General features: G+C 38.9%; 2 protein-coding genes across 2 annotated transcripts in view; both read right to left on the bottom strand.

Moving 5' to 3' along the window:
• Positions 1–25,577, bottom strand: part of LOC135698902 (splicing factor C9orf78) — a 101,386-nt gene that overhangs the window by 22,531 nt on the left and 53,278 nt on the right. The gene's annotated exons all lie outside the window — the stretch shown is intronic.
• Jarid2 (Jumonji, AT rich interactive domain 2) overlaps positions 6,934–25,577 on the bottom strand; it is a 37,948-nt gene continuing 19,304 nt past the window's right edge. Inside the window, exons 2-5 of the mRNA XM_065218204.1 lie at positions 13,012–16,514; positions 9,026–11,433; positions 8,803–8,961; positions 6,934–8,740 (exon numbers count right to left, since the gene is read on the bottom strand). Of these exons, the coding sequence (XP_065074276.1) occupies positions 8,273–8,740; positions 8,803–8,961; positions 9,026–11,433; positions 13,012–16,514 (6,538 nt within the window). The 3' untranslated portion in view covers positions 6,934–8,272. The remainder of the gene's footprint in view (positions 8,741–8,802; positions 8,962–9,025; positions 11,434–13,011; positions 16,515–25,577) is intronic.

Genomic DNA, 25,577 nt, shown 5'->3' on the forward strand with positions numbered 1-25,577 from the left:
TATCATTTTCTGAAAGTTTAATATTTTTAGGTATGCTTACATGGTATAAGAAAAAGGGTGTCCCAGAAAGTATCAGTAAGGAAGTTGGGGAAAATGGAGGAAGTAAGTATCGGAGCAGTCCAAACCGCCATTCGGAAGTTCGGTGAAGACGTTACCTTCGAGGACACATCAAAATCTGGCCGTAAACCGGGACCAGTGTACCGAAAAGTAGACCAGAATATCACCAAGCTTTCGTCAATAAGAAAAGTACCTTTGTTCGAGATTTGGCCAGAAAAAAAACTGGGAACATCGAATAATAACGTCAAACGTGCCAAGGAAAGAAACGTGTTGAAAACGTTATCATGGGCGATGAAACATACGTCACATTTGACTACATGACGCTTCCGGGAGACCAATACTACACAGTCCTTGATGGTCAGGAAGTTGACGATGCCGAAAAATTTGGTAAGAAGGTCATGGTTTGGCAAGCGATATATGAGTATGGCAAGTTGTCAAAGCCATTTGTGTCAAACAAAGTGCAATACGTGCCAAAAGAGATGAATCCTTCGAATTGTCCGGAGGCCCGGTAAATCGAAACTTTTTGGGCCCTTTCCAAGGGATATCTACGTGAACTAGTGTTTAAGAAGAATTTGAAAAAGACTGGACATAAGCGGCCAAAATTATCGCCAAGGAATCTGTGCTGAAGCTCATGGGCAGCGTCAGATCAAAAGTTCGCTCCTTGGCATACGATTAAATGAACTGCGGATTATTTTCATCCAATTGAAAGAGAATACTATAGAGAACATATAGGTATATGAAATAAAATGTTGAGTTCATTAACATAACGTTGTTTTATTCCAATCATAAACTGTGCTTATTGCTTGGGTACATCCTACAGTAGGGTAATGGATTATGGTTGGAACTATTTATGTCATTGTAATGATCGGTCAAATGTGTAAACCCTTTGAGCGATTTTGCGGTCTTCTTTTCTTTTCCTTTATTTAACGTCGGTCTCTGTTCCGCAATCTAGTGCCATTCACCGACGGACATCGGTTGCCATCCATTGACGGCAATCGAATGTGCAAGAAAGGCAGCTTCCACACCTGTGTATAGGATATCGTACCCATTCAACACACACGGGACCAACGGCTTTACTTCCCTTCCGTAGTAGTAAAACTTTATTCTTGCAGTGGCGTTTGGAAGCGTGCGTGAAAAGAGCCGTGAAGCAAGAAGAAATTTGTGTCTTATAGCGAATTCGTTTATTATTCAGTTCCAACCTGGATCGGGTATCAAGATTGGGTCTGCTTGTTTTCTGACAAACGTCAGTTTGCTCGTTTGTTTTTAAAACCTAGCTCAGGTTGAGGTTCGCACTGACAAAAAGTTCGGTTTCGCACTGGGTTGGAACTGGTTCCAACCCCGATAATAAACGAATTCGCTATTAGTGTGACGGTTGCTTATGATTGTCAGTGAGCGAAACAGAAGGTGATAATTCCGGAGTGATTTGAGATTTGGGCGTGATTGCATTTGTACACAAACACGTCAATCACCGATTTCTCGCGAATAAAAGCTCAATCTCGAAAAGTAATAACACTATGAGGTAGAGGAATGATTCCTCTATCATTTGGTATAGTTTGTTTGTGAGATTGAGCTTTTATTCAAGAGGAATCAGTAATTGACGTGTTTGTTTACAAAAGCAATTACGCCCAAATCTCAAATCACTCCCGAATTAGCAGCTGGCACTGTGAATACGGTAAAAAAAGTGATAAAAGCTTGTACAGTTTGTACAGAAAGTATTCGAAGCCGTCATTTTGAAAAATAGATGGCTCATGGTCTATGAAAAGAACCGTGGCCATTGTAATTCCAATTGTTCCACTTGGTCTGCCATTTCAATAGCGCAGGAGTGGAAAGCAAGACGAAGAGTGAAAAAGCTGATTTTCTTTGCTAGGTTTGGAAAATAGCAGCCTAAAATTGGTGAGCTCTGGAAGGTATAAAAAAAGTAAGCAGTTAATCATATTGAACTGGCAGAGAACAATTACAGCCAGAATATTTCAATAAGTGATTTACGGTGGATAAGAAATTAACGTACGTCGAAGGGTTACGATACATTTTTCAAAATGGCGGCTTCGAATACTTTCTGTACAACCTTTTATTACTTTTTTTTTACCGTGTTCACACGTGCCAGCTGCTAATTATCACCTTCTGCTTCGCTCACTGACAATCGTAAAGCAACCGTTACACTAAGAAACAAATTTCTTCTTGCTTCACGGCTCTTTTCACGCACGCTTCCAAACGCCGCTAAAAGAATAAAGTTTTTCTTTCCTCACTATTTCACTTTTTTCAACAACTTTTTTTTTTAATTTTAGAGAGTAAGATTGTACAGATCAAGTAAGGGCCCATGCATTAATTATGTCACGCTAAATCGAGCAAAAAATTACCCCCTATCCTGACGTTTTTCCTATACCTAATGCATTGCTTGTCACAAAATCTTAGACCCCCCCTCCCCCCTTAAAGCGTGACATAATATAATATAATATGCATCAACCCTAAGTCATTTCACCCTGTTTTTATTGCGTTTTTGTTGTAGGGTATTTGCCATTATATACGTACTGTTTGCGCCAGCATGTCTGCCTTATACCCCGTTCACATTACATCCTATATCACGTAATATAGGCTGTCTTGCAATGAGCACTCATACATAGGATTTCCAGTGAAAACTAGATGTATGAGTGCTCATTGCAAGACAGCGTATATCACGTGATATACGCTGTAATGTGAACGGGGTATTAATTGGAGCCGTTGACCACTATGTGCGTGGTTCTAGCATAGAGGCACGCAGAGAAAATTGACCTTATTGAAACAAAAAAAAAAAAATATTGAAATATTTTGCAATGTCAAATATAACTTTTTTTGAATTCAATATTTATATTTTGTAGCTTCAATTTTTTTTTGTTGTTTTCATTGCAAATTCTGAAAACAAATATATTGTAGATTCAATAAAATATATTTTTGTCTTCAAATATTATTTTAACTACTTTTAAAAAATATATTGTTAATTTAAAAGCAACACTTTAACAAAACATACACAGGCTCATTTTGTAAGTGTATGTGTGTGTGGAACAATGTTGTTTCCTATAAGCTACCCAATTTTCTGAAGGCTCTTGACATTTGCATGAAATTATTCAAAGCATACAATATTGATCACCCGCGACACTCATCAGCAGTATGGGACTTGCTTTCTACATTCCTGTTTGACTTTGATCCTGTTAGCGACAAGGCTATACACTGTGTTCAGCTATACGAAAGAATCGGTCATCACAATGATTTTGTAAAACCATGTAAAACGATGCTCGTGGACAACTAATTCTATCGACCGATTGTATGACCATTTAAAAAGGCATCACCAACAAATCAACATATACACATGTAATTATGAGAGCTGTACTAGTAGTTACAATGTTCGAGCATCATTTTTCAGACATTTAAAACAACACTTGGGCAATAAAAACGATCATAGAAACATAAATGTGGGTGAAATTCAGGAAGACAGGAACGAATGCTGTACAACTAAATCCGAACGCAACGGAGCACAACCATCGCAACCAAATAGTCGTCGCAACAGCAACCACGTTTCAGAATTTGATATCGAAACACCTACTCTTGATGTTCATGATGATTCTAGCACAGACAAACAGACATAATACATTGAATATTTCTCACTGTAAAACATCGCCGCTAAAACATTACCACCACAGACAAACAGACATAACACTCGGAAGTTGTTCATCGAATAAGCATTTAACGGAAAATTTAAAAGTATCGTAGTTGGTAGTACCACCACCTGTGGCGCGCATAGTCAATTCCCTTGCGTTTGACGTTTACACACTACCACCATCTGTTCAGCGTAGTGCCCACTAGAGTCGGTGTATAATGAGTCACGCCAAGAGTGAAGCCAAGTCTACCTATTGAACTGTCAAACCGGCTACCTATCGTGCAAAGTAAACAAGCATTACGATGCTATGAAAGGTCCACGAAAGGTATTGCAATTAAATATAAAATATAATCGAAGAAATGATCATAAACACGCAGTGAGCATTACATTTGTCATGCGATACGTTTTGTAATGATCAGTAATGAAAATTTCTACTATTTTTCTTTAAGATAATTCGACAAAATCACTGATATAATGATTAACTACAGCCGTTAATTTTTTTCCTCGCTAGAAGTCATTTGAAGTTGATGCAGAAGTCCTCTGTTGCCAAGTTCAACTGTTTTTCTCTTGGCGTGACTCATTATACACCGACTCTAGTGCCCACCACAGTGTACTCAACAGATGGTGGTAATGTTTTAGCGGCGATGTTTTACAGTGAGAAATATTCAATGTATTATGTCTGTTTGTCTGTGTAATTACTAAATTCCTTGTCTGCCAGGTTTTATTCTGGCCAAATTAGAAGACAGAAAAGAATACGATTTATTCAGTAACCTAGTAGAACTGTTAATCGATTTAGAAGTTAATGGCCTAAAAATAACTCACAATATCGCAAGTATCACTGTTCATTTCATGATAGGATTTATAACGGGCGATAATCTAGGTATCTCAGGAATTCTGGATTTGGTCGAATTGGCTAGAGCAAATTTTTATTGCAGAATGTGCAAACGTAACCGTGAACAACGTGAAAAGGATAGTACAGAATACGAACAAAGTTTCAGGACGATTGACGATACAAAATGATGTTTCAAACACTGGTATTCATAAGAACAGTGTTTTCAATCAGATTCCATCATACCACGTTGTTTAAAATGTTTATTTTGACTTAATGCACGACCTATGGGAAGGCGTTTGCGTAAACTATTGCATCAAAGTGAAAAAAAAATTTACTATTGATGAACTTAACTGTAGGAAGAACGTTTTCGTTTTCGGAAGTTTGAACTCATCGAACATACCAAATGACATCAAAGACACGAACATACTTTAAAGTAAAGTAAAAATGACTGCCAGTGAAATCAAAACAATAATAACATTTTTTCCACTAATAATTGGTATGTTGATCCCGAAAGATGATGCTGTTTGGTTATATTTTTGCAGTCTTTTGAAAATTTGCCATATTTTAATGTTTCGTGAAATACATCCAACATTATTAGACACATTGAGAACGTAGTTGATATTCATCACACGCAATATCAACAACTATTTGATGATACATTAAAACCTAAACATCACAATATCGTCCACTACGCATCTTTTGTACTACATTTGGGTACACCTCGCCATCAATGGGCAATGAGAGGAGAAGGTAAACACCGAGATGCCAAACAGTACAGCAGGGTAAATAACAACAAAACGAATCTATGTAAATCTTTGAGTATAAAGGCGGGTATAAATTTGCACTCAACGTTTACAACAACGCTTTTATTACCCCAAAAATAGATTTCAGCAAATATAAAATCTTGCCGCCACCTCCTTCCAATAATGATTTTCAATTATTTGTGACAGAAAAAATACGTTTACTAGATATTTCAGTACAATTATTAGACAGTTTCATGATACAGGGATCGAAATTCAGCAAAGGTACTATTTTATATGTAAAACATTGTAATATTATCAATATGTTTGAGCTGGACTGTATAATGATAGACAAAAACAATAATCTAATATTAGTTTGCCGTAGCATGCAATGTCGTTATTTTGACGAACATTTGCAATCTTTTGAGGTTTATAAATCACAGGATCCTACATTGGTTTCAAACATTGCCCGTTTCGAAACGCAAACTATTAATTTATATACCGTTAATGAAAGGTCATACTTCCGGTTTTGTAATTTTTGCATAATGGATAAACCTATTGAATTACTAATTGTACACTCGTTTGTTAATAAATAAAAAAAATGAAATCAAAAACATTTTTTCAATTTATTTAAAATTATTTCTTGAAAAGAAAAACTGCTAAAATTAAAAATTAAAATATTTAAGCCAAACCATTTTTTTTAAATTATAAAAAAAAACAAATTGTTATTCGCAGCATTTTTTTTTTTAAATCAAAGAAAGTTATTGTTGATAGCAACTTAAATTTTTTTTTTTGATTAAAAAAAGATTTTGTCTGTTTGAAAATAAATATTGTAAATTCAACAAAATATATTTTTGATTGCGTTTTTGACAGATTTTGAAAACAACAATATTTTATGTCCGAACAATAAAGATTTATTGTTGAATTCAATAAAAAAAAAGTTATTAGCCGGGGAATGATAATTTTTGTTGTTGTTTTAATACATAATATAATTGAAATTAAAAAACTTTTTTCTGCGTGTAGAATGAGTATACATTGGGGGGCGACCCCGGCGTAGTGGTTAACATCCATACCTCTCACGCCAAAGTCACGAGTTCAAATCTCACCCCCCGGACAAGTCACGAATGACCCAAGAGTGTTAAAGTGACCATAATAAACAAAAAAAAATAATAATATACATTATCTTTCCGGTGCGATTGGGGTTTTCCCGCATTTTCCCCGGCAAATCCGAATTCCCGGTTGGAACAGTGTTCTTTATTCGTCCAAATACAAATCCCTAATCAAAGCCATACAAAGTCAAGAAACTTTGCTAAAGACGTCAAGTTGAAATTGGATGCTTTCCCAGACCGTTATTGATCTATTCCTGCAAGAATATCATCAGAAATTTGAGAGGAAAGTGGAGGTGGATTAAAAAAGGGCTGAAACGAAATCTGCAAGCAAGCACTTGATTGGAACTCGACAGGACTGCGCAGCAAAGACAGAACCGGTACTGGTGGTCAAAAGGTACTGGAGCATTAGCAAAAAATAAAAGAAGAGTCAAAAGTCCTTTATGCTGATCCTCTGCATCACTGCAAGCACTGAACAGGTACTCACACAAAAAATTATACTTATTACATCAGAGTTGGAGGAGAAGGAATGGTTTTCGGAAGAAATTACGGCTCGGCACACAGGAGTCTAGAATAGTTGCCTTACTTTATTCATTAATTTCCTCTATTAGAAACGTTCACTTATAGTATTTTAAATCTGTCGATATATTATCATCTCATTATATAATCTGCGAGAAGTGTTTCCAATAGTGTTTTTCTGTCTCTTTTTTTTCTGTTTTCTTCACGTTGATGTATATATAATATGAACTTTTGTTCAATTTTTGCTTAAAACTAAGTTCATGCACATATGCATTCTCACTTATTGATCCAACTATTCGGTAAATGCATTCTCGTATTTACTCTGGCTTCATCCTAAAGAGTCCATTCATATTCAAATACTTCATACAATTAAATCTTCTAGCAGATCGCATTACCTTCATCAGAACAGAAGATCGTCCGTAGTTTGGGACCGTAAGAAGCTCGCCAGAATGGTTTGCTAATTTCGTACCCTATCTACGGTACTATTTCAAATGGGTCAGCAAGGGTTGTAGGTTTTGTGTGATCATATTGTTCGTGTTGCGTCGTCGTGGATTGCACATTGTATTGCAAAACATGTTTCATTCAACAGTGTTTAATTACACACCTATTTACAGTTATATCACCTAGGTTATTTCTACAAACTGTGTATACTTTTGTAATGGTTGGAAATTGAAGATTTATGTGAGAAAAAAAAAGTACGATTGGTAGTAAAGCAGTCAGCTATGTTGGTGAATGCATAAAGGTGATGTTGGAAAAACGATTAAAAAAAAAACTTATCTTGATGGTACAGTTTAGTTCCAAATTAAATTTGAAATTGTAGTTTTACTACCAGTCTCTTTGAAAACAACATATTTCGATAATCGTTTTTACAGCATTCAAATTAGACAATGCCCTAGCTGATCTGCATTCTAACCCTCTGCGAAAGTTTACTGTTTTGCGATTGTATGTGATTCTAAATTTAATACTGGATAGTTGCAGTAACACACAGCTTGTACAATGCAGCGGAATTGTATATGTATCACTAGATAGATATTTGCCACTCAATACTACTCACAATTATAACCTACAAGAATGTGTTGGTCGAAAACACACTGTCCTGCCAAGAGGAGGAGTCTCTGGGAAAGGGAAACCAATGTTGTTTGTTTACATGTCTATTATGATGTAAATGTCTGTCTGTTATAGTTGTGTAACATCGTTACAGAGATAAACTTCATAGTTTTCATAATTTAATTCAAATAGTTCTTATTATGCATGAATTTAAATTATCTTACCATGTAAAAACTTTACACGACGATACAAAATCGTTAAACCACTCGCAGTGGTTTTACTTTCTAGCTTACGAAACAAAAATTTATACAAAGACACTCACACTCGTAGATACAATTTATTACTTCAGCATTGTAGCCATTCCGGCGAACTTGCTGTGACTAGGCGCTTGATATGACGAAGAAGATTGCGATGACGTTGATGCCAGATGCAGCGAAGATTTTCCACGTCCTCCGCCACCAGCACCTCCGCCGGTACTGCTGCCACCACCAACACCGGCTTTCTGTGGCTTTTTGTTAGCAATTTTGTCCTGCAACTTTCGCAGAAGCTCTTCGATGTCATCCAACGAGTACGTGTAGGCTAGTTTGCAAAACTTGGCCGGTAACCGACTGTCCGATAGGAACTTGATGGCATGTTTGAGACAGTATATCCGTTCATCCTCGTCAAGCGTCTCATCATCGTCGCCGGTTATTTTAACCCGAACCAAGGATAAGTACAGATTAGCTCTACAGATATCGCATTCGAATTCCTCCAAAGAAGCGGTCTTCTTCTTGGATTCGATTTTCTCTGTTTTGTTGACACCGTGATCCTGGAAGAAACCGAATTGAATGAAAGGCATGATTTTTAATGAGAATGCGTGCATATACTGACCTTTATCGTTTGGCGCTGCTGTTTCTCCTTATCGTAGATGTCGTTTATCGTTGGTATTATTTGCACCAGGGTGTCGTGATTGCTGCGCTGGTCGTTTGCAATGGCAAATACTAGTTGTTCCACGGAGAACATGGTTGGTTCGCAACTTTCTTGGATGTCCTACAATGTAAAGCATAAGTGGATACTAATTCCTAATCATTTAACCTAAATGCTAACAACTTACCCTAAAATCCTCCTTTGCAGTGTCTAGCCATGAACTGGACGCAAAGTATACGCTCTCGGAAACAGCATATCCGGAGCAGAGGCTGGACGTGTAAGCTCTTGGGAATACCACCACAAATTGGCCAGGTTGCTGTTCAGTTCGACAGAGCGAAACATTCCGGTCGGTTAGCATATGTGGTGGAACCATTGCCGTGTCGCAGGGTAACCAGATGGTTTTGTTTTGACAATGCGTTGGAACTAATTGCGTTAAAGCGGCCCGGAAGTTTGAATTTTGATCATCGGGAACGCCGTACCAGATTTTACTGGCACCGGTATGCAGATACTCGATCCACGGTAAACCATGAGGATCACGATACCAGCAACAAGCGCTAAAGAGCATTCCCACGTGCAGCGTCGGAATGGTGATACCCATCACCGGTCCAAGCGAACGCAGTATCGAGCTGCTGTTATTGGTAAGGACTTTTAGATTCCAAGGATGTTTCGCACACGAGGAACCTTTAATTTTGGGCGCTGGAAATCCAAACCCATAAGCACTGGAATCAATAGAACCAGAATGAACGCAAACATGACTATCCCGAACGGCAACATGTCGCCAGTATTCACTTTCGATGTCGGCCACGGTCGGTTCCGAATTCTTAAACCACAATGCCATCGTATTCCGTGCTATCCGGAAGAATTGATTCAAGGGCATATTTCTTCCCTTCATAATGCACTCCATTGAGCGTTCATCATCTTCCTCTTCCTCGTTGGAATCCTCTTCATCCTCATCCGAATCTCCGCTGTTGCGTATGTCAGAACTAACACATTTATCAGCATTCCGACGAGCTTTCGCTTCCCGTTTGGCCCAGTCTGCTTCCACTTCATCGAATAGTTTCTGTCTTTCGGCCGGTGACAGAGTGTCGTACGGAAGTAGATACTTACAGTAAATGTCATCGAGTTTCGAAACACGATCGTGAGCAGCTTTCGGAAAACACATATCCTCCGAAACGCGAGCCCATTTCTTTTTTTCGATCACTTCTTTCAAACCACCTAGCTCTTGTACAGTGTGATACAGCCTTGGAAGATCTACTTCCATGCCACCGATCAACGGTGGACTTTGCAAATTGATGCTTTGCGTAGCCAGGTATTTCTTGATCGCGGCATACTCTTTAGCACTTGGTCCCCACCGATGGAGCATTTTATGTACGTACTGATTATAGGCCATGAAGCGCATATCGTCTGCTATCCGGCATTCGGGTTTAAAGCTAGCCGGCGGTATAATGCGACAGATTCCGAACCGAGCCGCAACTGGAGCGATTCTTTCAATATACTCTATTGGGTCGTGGAATTCTTTGTCGTTTGGTTTAAAAACGGGAGCCTCAACCATTTGGGCAGGATCGTCTCGTCGTGGGAAGGCCGTGTTATTGTCCGGTTGAACTTGAGTATCAATTTTTGCTTTCGCCTTAGCATTCTTCGATCTCTGCGATGAATTGAGTGACGAATTTGAGTTGATACGCGAGAGACCTCCTCGGGTGTCTTCCGGTGCTGGAGTTGAAGGAGCAACTACTGCTGCCGATACAGATGGAGCTGGTGTCTTATCAACTACTGTAGAATCACTTGATTTGAACCGAGGTTGAACCGTCCCAACTGGAACCATCTTGGAGATTCCATCTTTACTCATTCCCGGACCAGCCGCCATGAGACTTTTGACCAGCTCTTGTACGTTCATCGATTCCGGGATGGGTGTTGTGTTGGAACCCATTTGTGCCTTGGTGACGAGTTTGGCGTGCATTATTACCCTCTGGTTAGGACCCTCGGGACCCTCAGTTCCCAATTTTACTGCCACCCCTTGGATAAGCTGATCCGTTTTACCACTTCCGGCGGCATTCGGTCCTTGCAAAGGAATGTAGAACGTATGTCCATCATCATCGGACTCGTCAGTGGCTGGTTTCTTTTCTTCCGGCGTCTTTTTCGATGCTTCCGCTTTACTATCAAGTGGGACAGCTATTGCAGCCGACTTGGCACCCTCTTCTGGACTGAGGGTTAAACTAACTGCAGGTTGCACTGCAGATTTAGTCGGCGTACCTAGATTGACGGGTTTTTGGAATGTTGAACTAGACGCAGCCTTTTCGTCTTGCGTCGTTTGTTTTTTGCTTTGCTGAACAGCTGGGGCTTGCACCTCGTCCCTTACCGATGAATTGCACGACTCCCTACGGCCATGCCGCCGGAAGGGTGTTGCCAACGGTGTGAAGTTGTCTTCATTGTCAAAAGAATACACACTTGCTTCGTTATCCGGCGAGAATGCCCCGAACTTGTTGGATGTCGTAGAATTTGGTGCTTTTGCTGTCGGTTTTAAGGCCTCTTGTTTGTAAACGGGAGTTCTTCCCTGCTTGTATATCGGCTTTCGATCCGCGGATGCCGGTGCAGTTGCTGGATTGTGAGAAGGCAACAAGAATAAGACATGAAACGTGCCGTGAGTTTGATAGTTTGTAATAATAACCTATACTTGACTAACTAATCGTACAGAAAGGTTTTATTTTCATGTTTAACGCCAAAAAGTTTCTCATCTAAAGTGAATTCCGATTACCAATCCGGAGGTTTTATAACACTAGCCCGAATGGCACTAAGCCGAATATCACTAGCTCGAATGCCATTTGCCCGAAAATAAAAATTTTGACATAGGGGAATTTACGTATTCTCGTCAATCTAAGCAGCGTCCGCACTTCTATTAGCATTTTGTCAGCGTTACGCACATATATCACGTGTCTGTTTGTTAACATTCATCTGCTGCTTGCTTCTCTATCCATTCCAATCGACAGAATTTTTCAAACCGGTTTGAAAGCGATTTTACAACGCTCCAAACTTCTCAGGTGAGTGTGACTATTGTCGGCAGCCTCTTTTTCTTCGGCAACCTTCCCATTAGAACTGCGTGTTAACCAGCTGTTCTATTATTGGCAACTCGAAACCAGCCCCATTTTGTAGTGCGTATACTTCATTTGAAGAAAAATCTGGCATAATAGGATTGCTCGGTCGTACAAATATAATCAGATTGAAGCTGAAAGACTAAAGAATCGTTTGAATACATTCAGGGAAGTGTGTTGATGGGAAAACATAGTGAAATTATCGTTTAAATTTTGGTTGCCGAAAACAGTCAATGGGTGCCGAAGCCAACATTTACCCTATTTTTCCTTCGCTTAAAAGTTTAAGGCCACGCAAGTAAGCTCCCACAAATCATACAACAATGAAGCTACACCGAAAATAGTTTTAATGTAGCTTCCATTGGAAACGCACATGATTTTCATCCATAATCAAAATTAATGGAATTCATCTGAAATTCACATAACATTTATGCGATCACATGAATTTTATATGATTTTTCAAACGAATTTCATCGGCCTCATAATATTCATGTGATTTTGTGGTGGGATTTGCTGCTATGTGATCACAGGAAAGCTATGTGAAATTCACATGGATTTCATCCATTAGATATGTGATAAATTTTTTGAGTGTAGTCTACCCATAATCGCACAACAGTCCCATATGGATAGGAAATCAAGCAAAGATGGAACTGATATGCGATTATTTGCAAGGAACTCAACTTTTGATAGAACTCAACTTTTGATAGAACGCAACAAACAGGGAGATGCAATTTAATTAACTTATGATAGCATTTCCGAGTGGGCAGTAAAATAATTATCTGAAAATACCGTCAAAACTATCAATCAAATCACGGATCTTTCACGTGAAAAGACGGTTCGCTTCATTCAATGAAGAGGGGATAAATCTTCCATAGAATCACGTAGTTCTTACGTGAAGAAAGGGATGGACGAAAGCTATCTATATTTTCACGTAATCCTGACGTGAATTATTTTTTGATTGTGGTTCATCTTGACATTTTGAAAAAATGGACAAATTTTGCAGTTAAATGTCCTGTCACTGAAGCTTCTTTCAGTTAGCAAACGTCTAGTGTACCTATCACCAAAATAAACGAGTTACATTGAAATTTACCTCCAAGAGCAGCAGGAGTGGTTGTAGCTGTTGTGGCGGTTGCCGTGGGTGTCGTAGATGTCACCGTTGCCGTCGCCGTAGGTTCCGTTTTCACTTTCTTGGTTTCTTTCTTCGTGTCCTTTTTCACTGGAGAAGGTGTACGCACTTTAGCCGGGACCGGAGATTTAATCTTTTCCTCTTCCTTGACTTCTTCTTTGGGAGGTTTCTTTTCCAGGACTTTAGGAGCGTCCAGTACAGGTTCCTTTTCGACTTCCTTTTCTGGTTTTACCGTTACAGGCTTCGCCTTCAAAGTAGGTCCCCTTGAAGCACTTCCACTTGGTTGAGGAGTTGGTGGTTTAGCTTCCTCTTCCTTCTTGGGCTGTGCTGTAGCAAGAGCTGGCATGTCTGCGACCGGAGAAGGCTCCGGTTTACTTTCAACCAACTTCTCCCAAGCAGCTACCGGAGGTGTGGGAACAGGCCTCTTAGATGTTTCGAGAGATTTTGATTCACCATCAAGAGAATGCATCACACCATCAAGATCGTCTGGCACAGGTGACCAAGAGGTTTCATCAATCCATTTTTGGATCTGCTCGTGGGTCATGTTGACTTTGGTTTTCCGCCTATCTCGCGGAGATAAATGGCCACCAAGCAGTGATTCAGTCAACACAGGAGGACCCAACGGCGGTTTATGCACTGAACCACACTTGCCCAAAGTACACTTTGTATCCAGCGGACCGGAGCTCTGCGCTAAACTCACACTAGCAATCCCAAATATTTTCTCCGATTCCTCTTTGCTCGGGAGCAAATTTCCGAGAAGCGAATTTGTTTTCGGTGCCACGGGTGATGTCGGTGAGGTTGGTTCAAAACCCTTGAGGAAATCCGATTCATCCATATTTAAGTCATTTTTCACATTTCGATTGAAGGGCACCTCCGGCTGGGCAGGAGTTGTGGGTTTTTCTGAGAATATTTCCGGTAGTGGTCTGGAGAGAGGTTTGATTGCACGAATAAAAGGTTGCTGAGGCTGCGCTGTCGGCTGCTTCGTAGGGGAGGTGCTAGTTTCGGCTGCCGTCGATTGGAATGTATTGTCGTGGGACTTGTTGACACGCGTGGAATTCAGATCGTCCGTGACAGGTGATCGAACGACTTCCGGACTGGTAAGCTGATGCGGAAGGCTGAGCATTTGTGGAGTAGCAACTTTAGGGCTTGAAGTTTTTGGAGGCGTCGACAATTTTGTAGGAGTTTTCACTACAGTTGCTGCTATAGGAGCTGGGGAAGGAAGTCGTTCAACCGTTGGTGACGGAACGCTAGCGTTGGAAGGTTTGTTTTCGGGTGCCAATTCCTCAGGTTTCACTTCCTCAATTGTTGGTTCTATCGGAGGTTCCTTGACAGGCGAAGATTTTGCAGGGGTCTTTTTCACCGGAGACTTCCTAGCTTTAGCTTTCTCTTTCTGTTTTTGTCGAATCTGACTTTTCTTGCGTTGAAATTTAGTTGCCAGAGGTTCCTCGTCAGAATCGCTAAAGCTTTTTTCCACCGGTTTCGATTCTTCTTGCTGTTGGTTGCTATCGTTAACTTTTTCAATTGCTTCCTTCGGTACTTCTACTTTTGGTTTTGCTTCTTCGAGCTCTTTCTTCTTTCTTCCCTTTTTAGCCAAACTAGGCTTTGGCTCTTTCTTGCCTGCATTAGCCTTCAGTTCGTTTTCCATCTGTTCTAGTTTGCGCACATTTGGAAGCTCCAAGCTGTCTAACGACGAAGCATCATCGTCGGATTTGTCATCATGGTTCAACTTACGTCCAATCAGTTCCATATACAGTGTTGCTGCTTCCTTTGTTTTACGGCTAGGTCGAGAGCTAACCTCGGCCACTGGCTCGGGAGTCTTCTTCGACTTTTTCTCCTCGACTGCTGGTATTTCAGGCGTAGTGGCTGGTTCGACTTTTTTCTTTCTAGTGGTACCCTTCTTTGGTGTAGTTTTTGAAGCAGATTCTGGAAGTGGGGATTGGACTGGTTCCTTCTCCGGTGAAGGCTTAGGTTTTTCCACAACTTGTTCCTTAATAACAACCGGTTCCACTTTAGGAATAGGAGTCGGCGTTTTCTTTTCGTTCTTTCTATCTACTGAAACCGGAACTGAATATGGCGGAGGAGATTCTTTCTTTTTCCTACCACGAGGAATCCTCTTCTGAACGGGTGGAGCCTCCACAACGGGAAGTTCGGATTTTTTCGAACTAACATCTGATTTTCTACTGACAGATTCTGACCTTCGAGCCTTCTTTTCCGGAAGTTCTTCTGGTGATTTCTCTGGTAATGGTTCCGATTTCCGACCTTTCTTCGCATTCACTGTTTTAGCATTTGCTTTTTTCCTAGCAGCTGCTCTTTTCAGAAGAGGTTCATCATCATCCGACGAGAACTCCTGCTCTACGGGTGGTTCAGGTTCCTTCGGTTTCGACACAATTATAGTTGGAGAATTGGTTGGTAATTTGGCCGGAGAAGCCGATCTTGCCGGAGGACTTCTGAGGGCAGATAACCTAGTAGTACGCTTTCCTGTTTCCTCTGCATCCAACGATTTCTTTTTGCCACCTTTCGCTCTTCCTTTCGGAGCATCCTCCTTGGCTTCTTTCTTGGGTGATTCTTCCTCAATGTTCTTGTCGTCGCTTACTTCCCTGTTCTTCATTTCAACATCATCTTTGTTTAAAACTACCTTAACATCAATCAATTCCTGTATCTTCTCCACATCGGCTTCTTTCGCAGATTTTTTTTGCGACTTTCTCTTGCCTGCTTTCTTTTTTGCTGGATTTAGTTTCTCTTTTTTAGCCGTCTCTATTTGATCTTTTTTATTCTCCGCAGTCTCTTCCAGTTTTTCTCCTTCTTCATCAAGGTCTAACCTATTTTTCATGTTGCCAGCTCTTGTCTGTTTGTTGTACGCTGTAACTCGCAGTTTGGCCATTCGTTGTTCATGGTACTTTTTTCTTAACGCTTGTACGGTTTGAACTCGTCTATTTTCCGGATGTTGCTCGGCCCGCTTTCTCACAGCGAACGGCATGAAAGCAGGCTTTTCCTGGGCTGTACCAGACTTGTCTTCCTTTTTATCGTTTTCTTTGGCGGTGGTCGGAGACGCAACAACAGTGGAACTCTTTTTGACCTTTTCCGGTTCTTCTTTCTTTGCGGGTGGTTCATCTAGCTGTTGCGTAGATGTTTCGCCAGTTTTCGTAACAGTTGTTGACGTTGATGCAGTCGGTCTGCTACCAGAAGCGGAAGCTTGTTGTTGTTGTTGTTGTGCCGCTGTATTGAAGAAATCTAAGCTGGGTGGAAGCACCGGAGTTCCACGGAAGCAAAGAAATGTTAGGAAGTCTTCCGTATTCGGACGTATGTTAGGTAGCAATTCCGGAATCGGACCGGCATCGGATCCACTTTGGGTTCGATTTTGTGCATCTTTAGTTGCATTTGTTGGATTGGTGCTAAAGTTGAGATATGCTGACGTTGATGCGGCGCCTTGTCCTTGAGCGAACTTACGTTGCGCTTGCACTTTTGGCCTGAGAAAAGGAAGAGAAAGAATATTGATTAACACACGATTGGTTTCATTAGATGTAAATGTTTGGTGTCAACTTTGTTCAGCAACAAATTTTTCATTTTAAGACCTTTCTGTAATGAGCAAATTTTTACTAACAGGGCAACATGTCATAAGAGCCTATATGTCAAATGTAAACAATGACTTCAAGCATCGATTGCGCGCGGATTAAGACTCATTCAGGCAAACCAACAGAAGCATTTGGTGCTCTATCAGATGGTATTATTAGTTTTGCGGATGCGTGTTGTGATTCGTGAGTAATCGACGCATAAAGCGCAATCAAAAAAAAGGGCCAATGAGACAGATGGAAATCTCATTGGCCCTTTACACGATTGCGCTGCATTACCATGAATATCCCCGAACGCCATCACCCCGAATGTGAAAGAACGAGCAACAACTAAAAGAAGGCAGAATCTCATTCGAGGTAATGGCGTTCGGTAAGTGATATTTGGAGTAACGACATTCTGGGTAATGGAACACAACCTTTTTTCACATGTTGCTCTAAATTTCACAAATACTGTAAAAAGAAACCTCGCCTGGCCACACACAAACAAAATTTGGGCCTGCAAAATGTGTTGAACCTGGAAGGTGCGTAATATCTAGCTCTGGTGCTTTTTTTTACTTCACGCCTTTTCGAGTAATATAACTATCAGCTGAATCATGGATAACTGGGTTAATCCGACAATAGCTAAGTAAGTATCATATCTGAGTCTTTCGACATTTTCGACGAATAGCACAGGACCTACTAGCCACCTGCAAAAACAAAAAGTATAGTGTAAATACGGATCGGAACAATCGGCACAACAAGTTGTTCGGCATCATTCTAGTTACCGCCGCCATCTCATAGACAAAGTCGTCGTGGCTGTTGAAGTTTACTCGGTCATCGATCATCACTCCAGGTATTTCTGCACGCGCTTCGAGGCTATAGCATATTATCATAAACTAACACTAAAACCAGGGGTCCCGAAGAAACATGCTCAATCTTTTGGCTCAGGAAGTAGGCACCAGACCTCTGGTCTCAAGCTAATTGAAGCACCCCTCGAAACGTACGAAAATCCATGAACCGTTCATTAACCTCTGTAAAATTTATAAGGCGAATCAAAACAAACACGAGAATGACGTACGCTTCTAGATGTACTTGGGACCAATGAGCTAGTCAAGTAATGAGCCAATTTAAAATTGTTAGCTTCGTATTGATTGTTGATATTATGCTCTCGGGGGATGCCCCGCTTTGCAGTTACTGACCAATAGCACTACTGTTTTGTGGAGGGCTATCTGCAGTATCGCTAATTGCATCCTGTGTCCACATTATATATCCAAGATGAAAAGACAAACGAATGAGGCCACACTTCTCAACCGTTTCAATCGCCTCGATTATTAGCAATTACACTTCTTCTAGCATCTCGCCTGTTACCGTTAAGACGACGTCGTCAACAAAGCCAACGATCTAGACATCTTAGGGCAGCTTTACCGTTGTACATCATTGGATCAAGGATGGAGCTTTGTGGAACACATGAAGAGATCCTAATCGATCTTAGTCCCATGTCTGTCTCATTCATCAGCAGTACCCGGTTCTGGAAGTATCTCTTCGCAAGATAGCCAACAGGGACACTCATTCTGTGCAACGCTTTGGCGATAGCTTCCCAGCTAACGCTATTGAATGCGTTCTTGACGTCAATCGTTATCACGGCGCAATATCGATTTTCCCTCCGTTTTTGTTTCGACGACTTCGCCGGGACGACGTAGGGACATTTTAGAAGATGATTGTCTACGTGGGAGAATGGGGATTCTAAGACCGTTTCCGTACTGAGTACCAATGCTACCGACGCCAGGGAGGCAACTCCCACACCTGGACCCTACCTATCGACCCTTAAAATCATGGACCGGAGACCAACAGCTTAACATTACTAGGCGTGATCAGATATGTTATAGCTTTGAAAATCCCGGTGGTGCCGACTGGGATTGAGCCCAGACCCTTTAGGGTGAGGAACTGCATCTTCGACAATCTCCGACAAAGTCTATGAGAAAAACATCAAGTGTAATCTGCTTCCAAGGTAGTTCTGAAGAATTTTAGATTTCTTGTGAAGCCTGAGATAGTCTTGAGAAGAATTTCAAGAAAACCCTGAATTGAATTCAAATTAAGTTTGAATGAAAATTCATAGGAATTTCTGTGCAGCAGAACTCCTGCGAACTTCAGAAGAAAATTCCAAGGACATTCTGATGATAATTTTGTGGGACAAAACGAATCCGGAGTATAAGCCGTTGGACATTACTTATAAGTCGTTGGCGAATACTTTGAAATTCCGAGGAAAATTTAAAGAAAATTGAATTCGGAGGATAGTTCCAACGAAATTTTGAGGAATATTTCAATAGAATTGCGAAAAATATTTTAAGTATAGAGCAGTTCCACGCCAAATGACGAATGAAAAAACTCGACCATCTCCGATTTTCATGAAACTTTGCAGAATTGTTTGTTATGGGCAATGATACACATTTTTGCTAAAATTTGGCCATTTTGGATCTGGTAAAATTATCAATATGCCGTCTTTGAAAGTTTTCAAATAACTTTTGAGAAATATTTCAGAAGTCTTCTTAAACTTTCTGAAATTCTCGAAAAATCTTAAGGGTTTTCGATTTTTTTTTAAATTATCCTGAACTTTTCTGAGTCACAATTATGCATCATCAAACTGCTCCAAAAGTATGGACTAAAGTTACAGCAACTGCTTTTAAGATCTCTGAAATTCCGCAAAGATCTCTAGATTTTCTGAGGTACTTAGAACTTCTTAAGTTATCTATGTTTCTAAGAGCTTCTTAAAAGTTTCTGTAGTTTTTCGGAACCGCTTTGAAGTTCTTAAAGCTTCCAGTAAGTTCCCCATAATTTCAGTATAGCTTCATAAACAAACTGCGGCAACATAAGGGAACCGCATTTTTTTATGAAGCTTCACTGAAATTATCAGCAGGAAGGAAGTTTCTGTCTGTCGGTAAAGTTGTAAAGGATATTAAGAAGGATGCTGGTAAGTTCGGATTCTCTCACTACACGGCCATTTAATCCTACACAAATTTGAGTTCCGTTTACAATGTTCACAATTTTCTCACTACACAATGCTTGTGTGCATGGGAACATTCTGTTTAGGCTATTTCTAGTGATTATAATAATCCCCAGCCCTTTGGTTCAGTGAGGGTTAGGGCGCGTTCTGCCAGGTTGGTCGAGGCTGATTTCAAATATGAGTTAGTAATGAACATTGGTATGTGGAATTCACTTTAAAAGGTGCGTTTCATATTTCATCACATGTAGTTCCAAAGAGCCTGAACGAAATGTGGCGAAATGTGCGAAGATCACTTGAATTATACGATATGATGTAACATTGATACTAATTGTATGAAACACAAGTAAATTCTTCCATAAATCAGTTAGGATAACATATTGAAAAATGTGTTAATTGTTAGTGAACAAATGTAATGTTACATTGAAATACTTTAAATCGTGTTAAATTTAAATGTTCCCTCATTTCACATCCGTTGAACCATTCTGAACGGCCATCCCTTTGTGTTTATATCACATCATTGCTAATAATGTATATATCTATAGAGCATTTCCAGCCCAAAACGCAAACCGGTTGGTCATGAGTGTTTCCGATTTGAATGAAACATTTCTCACGTGTTTGCTGCTACTAATGGTTGCATTTTTCATTTAAATATGATTTTTTCCTCCAGAGTAACTTTTGAAAAGGGCGTATAAAAAAATGGATTATTTTTTTTTCAAAAAATCATAACTTGAAAACTATTGATCTGATCAAAATGACAAATCAGAAGAAGTTTTAGGTAGTTAAATTATCTTTGCGGAAAAAAAAACACTGAAAGAAAAACTTAGTAAATTAGTATTTAAAAACGTAAAACGATGATTATCTCAAAACACCCCCCCTTCGATCTTTATAATTTATTTTTTTCAAGAAAACTGAAAAAATGCCCTAATATTTGGTGAAGAGTGTATGCTGGTAACTATCTTAAAAAAAAATCCATAATTTTTGAAGTTTTTGTTGGTTATTACAAGTTGGTGAAATTGCATATTTTTTAGTAAAATAGTAATTTATTTGGATTTTACGCATAATTTTCAAAAACTTTGCGTATAGAAACTTTTTCCCCAAGTCCAGCCGTTCTCAAGTTAATGCAATTTAAAAAAAAATAATTATAATTTTCTACATTTTGGGCCATTTTCAAATGTTAGTCGTGATGTCCAGCAACGAGATGTTTTTCCATGAATATATATTAAAAAACAAACAATTCATTCTCAAATATGGTAGCTGTCAGACTTACCCGTTTCTATTTAGACGCAGCAGAAAAGAAACAAATTTATAAGTAATTACTCTCAAATATACCCAAATAATCAACAAACCCACTCATGTGCCTTTTTTCTGTCCTCTATTAGTTGTATACCTGGATAGAATTGTGTATGTCATAACAGAGGCTCAAAACATAAACAGGTAAACAAATATGTTATTAAACCTGTAATTGAGATAAATTCTCTAGGTACTTCTCTGACGTATACCATATTGTGCCTTAAGAGCTCATCCCGCGATATCACAACTACATAAAAAGGCACCCCGTGGAGGCTTCTTACACTCACACTCAAAAAAGTTTGCTATAATCAATTGTACCTAATGAAGATAGGTTTAATGTCAACATTGTAATTATTCTGCTACATATATACATATATATATATATATTGGGACGTTCTTCACCTGTTCTGTATCCGCTGATTTGCCGCAGATCCCGCCTCTCAAGGGTGAACAAACTGGCTGTCTACAAACAAATCATAGCACCTGCGATCCTCTATGCAGCTCCCCTGAGGGAATCATGTGCACAGACTCACAGGAACAAAATCCAAATCACTCAGAATAGAGTGCTGAGGATGGTTCTTGATCGTCCTTTCGACACTAGAATAACAAATTTACATGAAGAGGCAGGCATTGCCAAAATAGATTCCCGAATTAACGAAATTAAGACTAAATTTGCACAAAAATGTATTTTATCTGAACATATATATAGTAGTTGTAGGTTAGTTGTAGTTGTAAATAGTAGTTATAAGTAGTCTCCTTTTTTCAAATTTTAAACAAACCAATTCCACCAAGGTGGTCATTCTTAAAACAGGCCTGATAGGACTAGGAACTGTAATTAATAATAATTTTAATTGAAAAGGAACTAAAGCTGAAAAGACGCATCTGTGTCACTTGATAAGGTATACATGTAAACCACACAATACAAGAAATAAAGATCATTTAAGTCAAGTTCTTCACCTGTTCCATTCAGTTCATCTTTCTTAGCGTTTCAAGTTAAAAAGCAAGTAGTTTTTTTTCGATGGATAACAATTTCAAGTGTTGTAAACCTCTACCTAAATCAATTTCAAAGCATGACACAGTAGCAGTTCAGTTGTTTATCTCAAAATTATTAGAATTTTTAAAGTCGCAAATAACGGTCCAAAAGTGTATTTTTATGTTAGATAGAGCAGCATCACAATACAAAAACATAAAAAAATTTGCTAGCCTTTGTGGATTTAAAGATAAGCATAATGTAGAAATGGAATGGAATTTTTTTGCAACTTCACACGGCAAAGGTCCTTGTGATGCGATTGGCGGTACCCTTAAGAGAATGGCAACCAGAGCAAGTTTAGCTAAGCAACACGAGCACCCTATAACGAACCCTAAACAACTGTACGACTGGGCAAATAGTCGTAAAGAAGATCTTCAAACAAAAATGTCATTTTGTTATGTTTCTACGGAAGAATACAAAAAGGCTGACACGGAATTTGATCCAATTTTTAAGAAAGTGAAACCAATTCCTGGAACTCGAAAATATCATTGCTATATTCCAGTTTCAAACAACCAAATTGCAGTAAAAATATTCTCTAATTCAAACGATACACCCAAATTATTCAATGTATTCAAATAATATGAGTTGTAAAATAAAATAATAAATATATACTGTTTCTTATCTCAACAAATCTTTCATTTGACCACATCAATGTGCTTCTCTTCCGCTGCCTCTAGATAGAAACGGGTAAGTCTGACAGCTACCATATCTGAGAATGAATTGTTTGGTTTTTAATATACAATCATGAAATAAAATCTCGTTGCTGGACATCTCAACGAACATTTGAAAATGGCCTAATATGTTGAAAATTGTTATAATTATATTTTTTTAATTCGCATTAACTTGAGAACGGCTGGACTTAGGAAAAAAGTTTCTTTATGCAAAGTTATCGAAAATTATGCGTAGAATCCAAATAAATTATTATTTTATAAAAAAATATGCATTTTCATCAACTTGTAAAAATCAACAAAAATTTAAAAAATTACAGCTTTCTTTTTAAGAAAGTTACCAGCACACACTTTTCACGAAATTTAAGAGTATTCCATCAATTTTCTTGAAAAAAAAAATTATAAAGATCGAAGGGGGGGTGTTTTGAGATAATCATCGTTTTACGTTTTTAAATACTAATTCACGAAGTTTTTTCTTTTAGTGTATTTTTTCCGCAAAGATAATTTAATTACCTAAAACTTCTTGTCATATGCCGTTTTGATCAGATCAATAGTTTTCAAGTTATGATTTTTTGGAAAAAAAAATAATCCATTTTTTTATACGCCCTTTTCAAAAGTTACTCTGGAGGAAAAAATCATACTTAAATGAAAAATGCAACCATTAGTAGCAGCGAACACGTGAGCAATGTTTCATTCAAATCAGAAGGGGTCGAGACAAAATTGACATTTTTTTTAACGATTTGAGCTAGAAATGCTCTATATCTTTTCCGATACCATGGAGTCAACAAAGTAAAAGTGAAAGAAGAACTGCAAAATGGAGCACATGCGATACGACAATGGAGTGATGCTCGTTAAGAAAATACCCGGAGACATTGTCCATTTTCCGCATTGGTGTTACGGTTTTATAAGACGCAACTAAGAACTCAAGATCATCATACAAAGATAATGGACGTCGAAATATTGTAGAACACATAAGAAATAACATGGGCGAGTTTCGGGAGACTAGTAACGACTAGCAGTGATGCAGATAAGGACAACGAGTTCACAAATAGTCACGGAGAAAATTGGACAAAAGGTTGAAGAAACAGCGAAAGTTTATGAGATCGTTTTAAAATTTTAATTTTTATTATTGCTCATAATATACAGGGTGCGTGACGATATTTTACAGTAAATGGCATATTTGAGAAAAAATACACCAGTTAGTTATTCTAGCAATGAATTTTGTGCGATTTATTTTCTTTCGCAACATATGGAAGTTGCAAGTAAATTTATTCAAAAAAATTGCCTTCCCTTTCGACGACTGTAGTTAGACGCTTCCGGAAACTGCAGTATGCACGTTTTAAAATGTTTCGATCCATAGATGTCATCACTGCCTTTATTTTAGCTTTTAGCGACTTAAGTGTGGTGTGAGGGGTTCTATTGGTATCCCGTTGGACGACGCCCTATACAAAATAATCCAACGGATTGATATCGGGACTGCTTGGGGGCCAAATTTCTTCCTCCCAAATTTACGAAATATTTTCCGTAAGCCATTTCTGTGCTTTATTAGCAGTATGAGCAGGTGCTCCGTCTTATCACTTCCCAAGCCTTTTTTAATATTATACACTGTTCTTTCAGACACATTTACTGACCGAATTATTTCTTTCATGCATACTCCGGCGCGCAACAAAGCGACAACGGCTGACAGATTGCTCTCTTGTTTCGACATCTTTACGTTTACTCAACATTGTTTGTTTAAATCTTACACCTAACAGTATAAGCTATCCAGTGCTGCCAAATATATCTAAATCATGATGCACAAGCATGAGAAATTACTATTTGAAATTTACTGCAAAAATTCGTCACGCACCCTGTATACAAAACAATGCTGGGATTGCGAGGGCACCCGATTGAAGCGATTTGGATGGGGAGAGTGAAATTGTCATCTCCCTGTTGTTAACATCTCGTTGGAAAAGGGCGGGCTCTTCTCCACACTCATTGGGGTATCCTTCTGTCGGACGCCTCGTTTTTGTATGATCATGTGGCTGAAGGAGATTCTCTACCATCCCGTGGATCGATCCACCAAACCCGTTTTTGGCCTTTCATACAGTGACATGTTGAGAACAATCAGAGGTTATTAAGCTTGATCAAATCAAACAGTGAGGAGCGCCCACTGCTATCGGACTTAGTTTCCGTGCTACAATGAGTGGTAGACAATTATCATCATCATCATCATCTAGAGATTATAATATTCAAAATAATTGCTGTCATCCGCACTATTGTTCAGGTGACCCAGGCCTATTAGTGGATAAACAGTTAAGTTCCCTATTATCTCACTACGCGGTGCTATTGTGCAGGTCAACTTCATGTATCTGGATCTTACACTGTTTACAGGACTTCTTAAGTTAAAAAAGTTGAATTATTTATAAAAATTTTGAGGAAAATTCGGAGAAATATTCAAGAGGGTTCTGATGAAAATCGCAAGACAATTCTGAGGTTAAGAATTTTTAGAAGAATTCCAAGAAAGTTGCGAGGAGAACTTCAAGGAGAATTCCTATTCTGCAGAGAATTGTATGGGTATTGTCGATTGTGAGCAGAATAGCACATGATTTTTAGGAAGAATTTTCATTTTCAGCCCAAAGCATTCGGCGTTGCTCAGTAAGCTCTCGGGCTTTGCAAACATAGGAGGTCTTAAGTTAAGAAAAGTTATTCAAATTGATTTTTCTTAGTTCCTATCTCAATAGAAATGATGCTTTTGGTTAACCAATATGTTTAACGTCGCTATTGGGCTGAATGGGTCATTACACCGAATTTTAAAGCGTGAGGGATTGAATTAAAAAACAATTGTTTAAGAAATCTTTAACTTGATACAAACGGGATCTAGGGAAAATTGTTGGAGATCTCGGAGTAAGAAAATGTTTGAACACTCCGAAGTCTGAACTAACAGAAATGTTAAGAAATTAAATTAGGAAAATTTTCAAGATTCTTTAGCTTTGATATTTGTTAGGAGCATT

The sequence above is a fragment of the Ochlerotatus camptorhynchus genome, unplaced genomic scaffold, assembly GCF_037179485.1.
Source record: "Ochlerotatus camptorhynchus isolate MF236.1 unplaced genomic scaffold, CSIRO-AGI_Acam_v1.1 ptg000008l, whole genome shotgun sequence".
In the NCBI taxonomy this organism is placed as follows: domain Eukaryota; kingdom Metazoa; phylum Arthropoda; class Insecta; order Diptera; family Culicidae; genus Ochlerotatus; species Ochlerotatus camptorhynchus.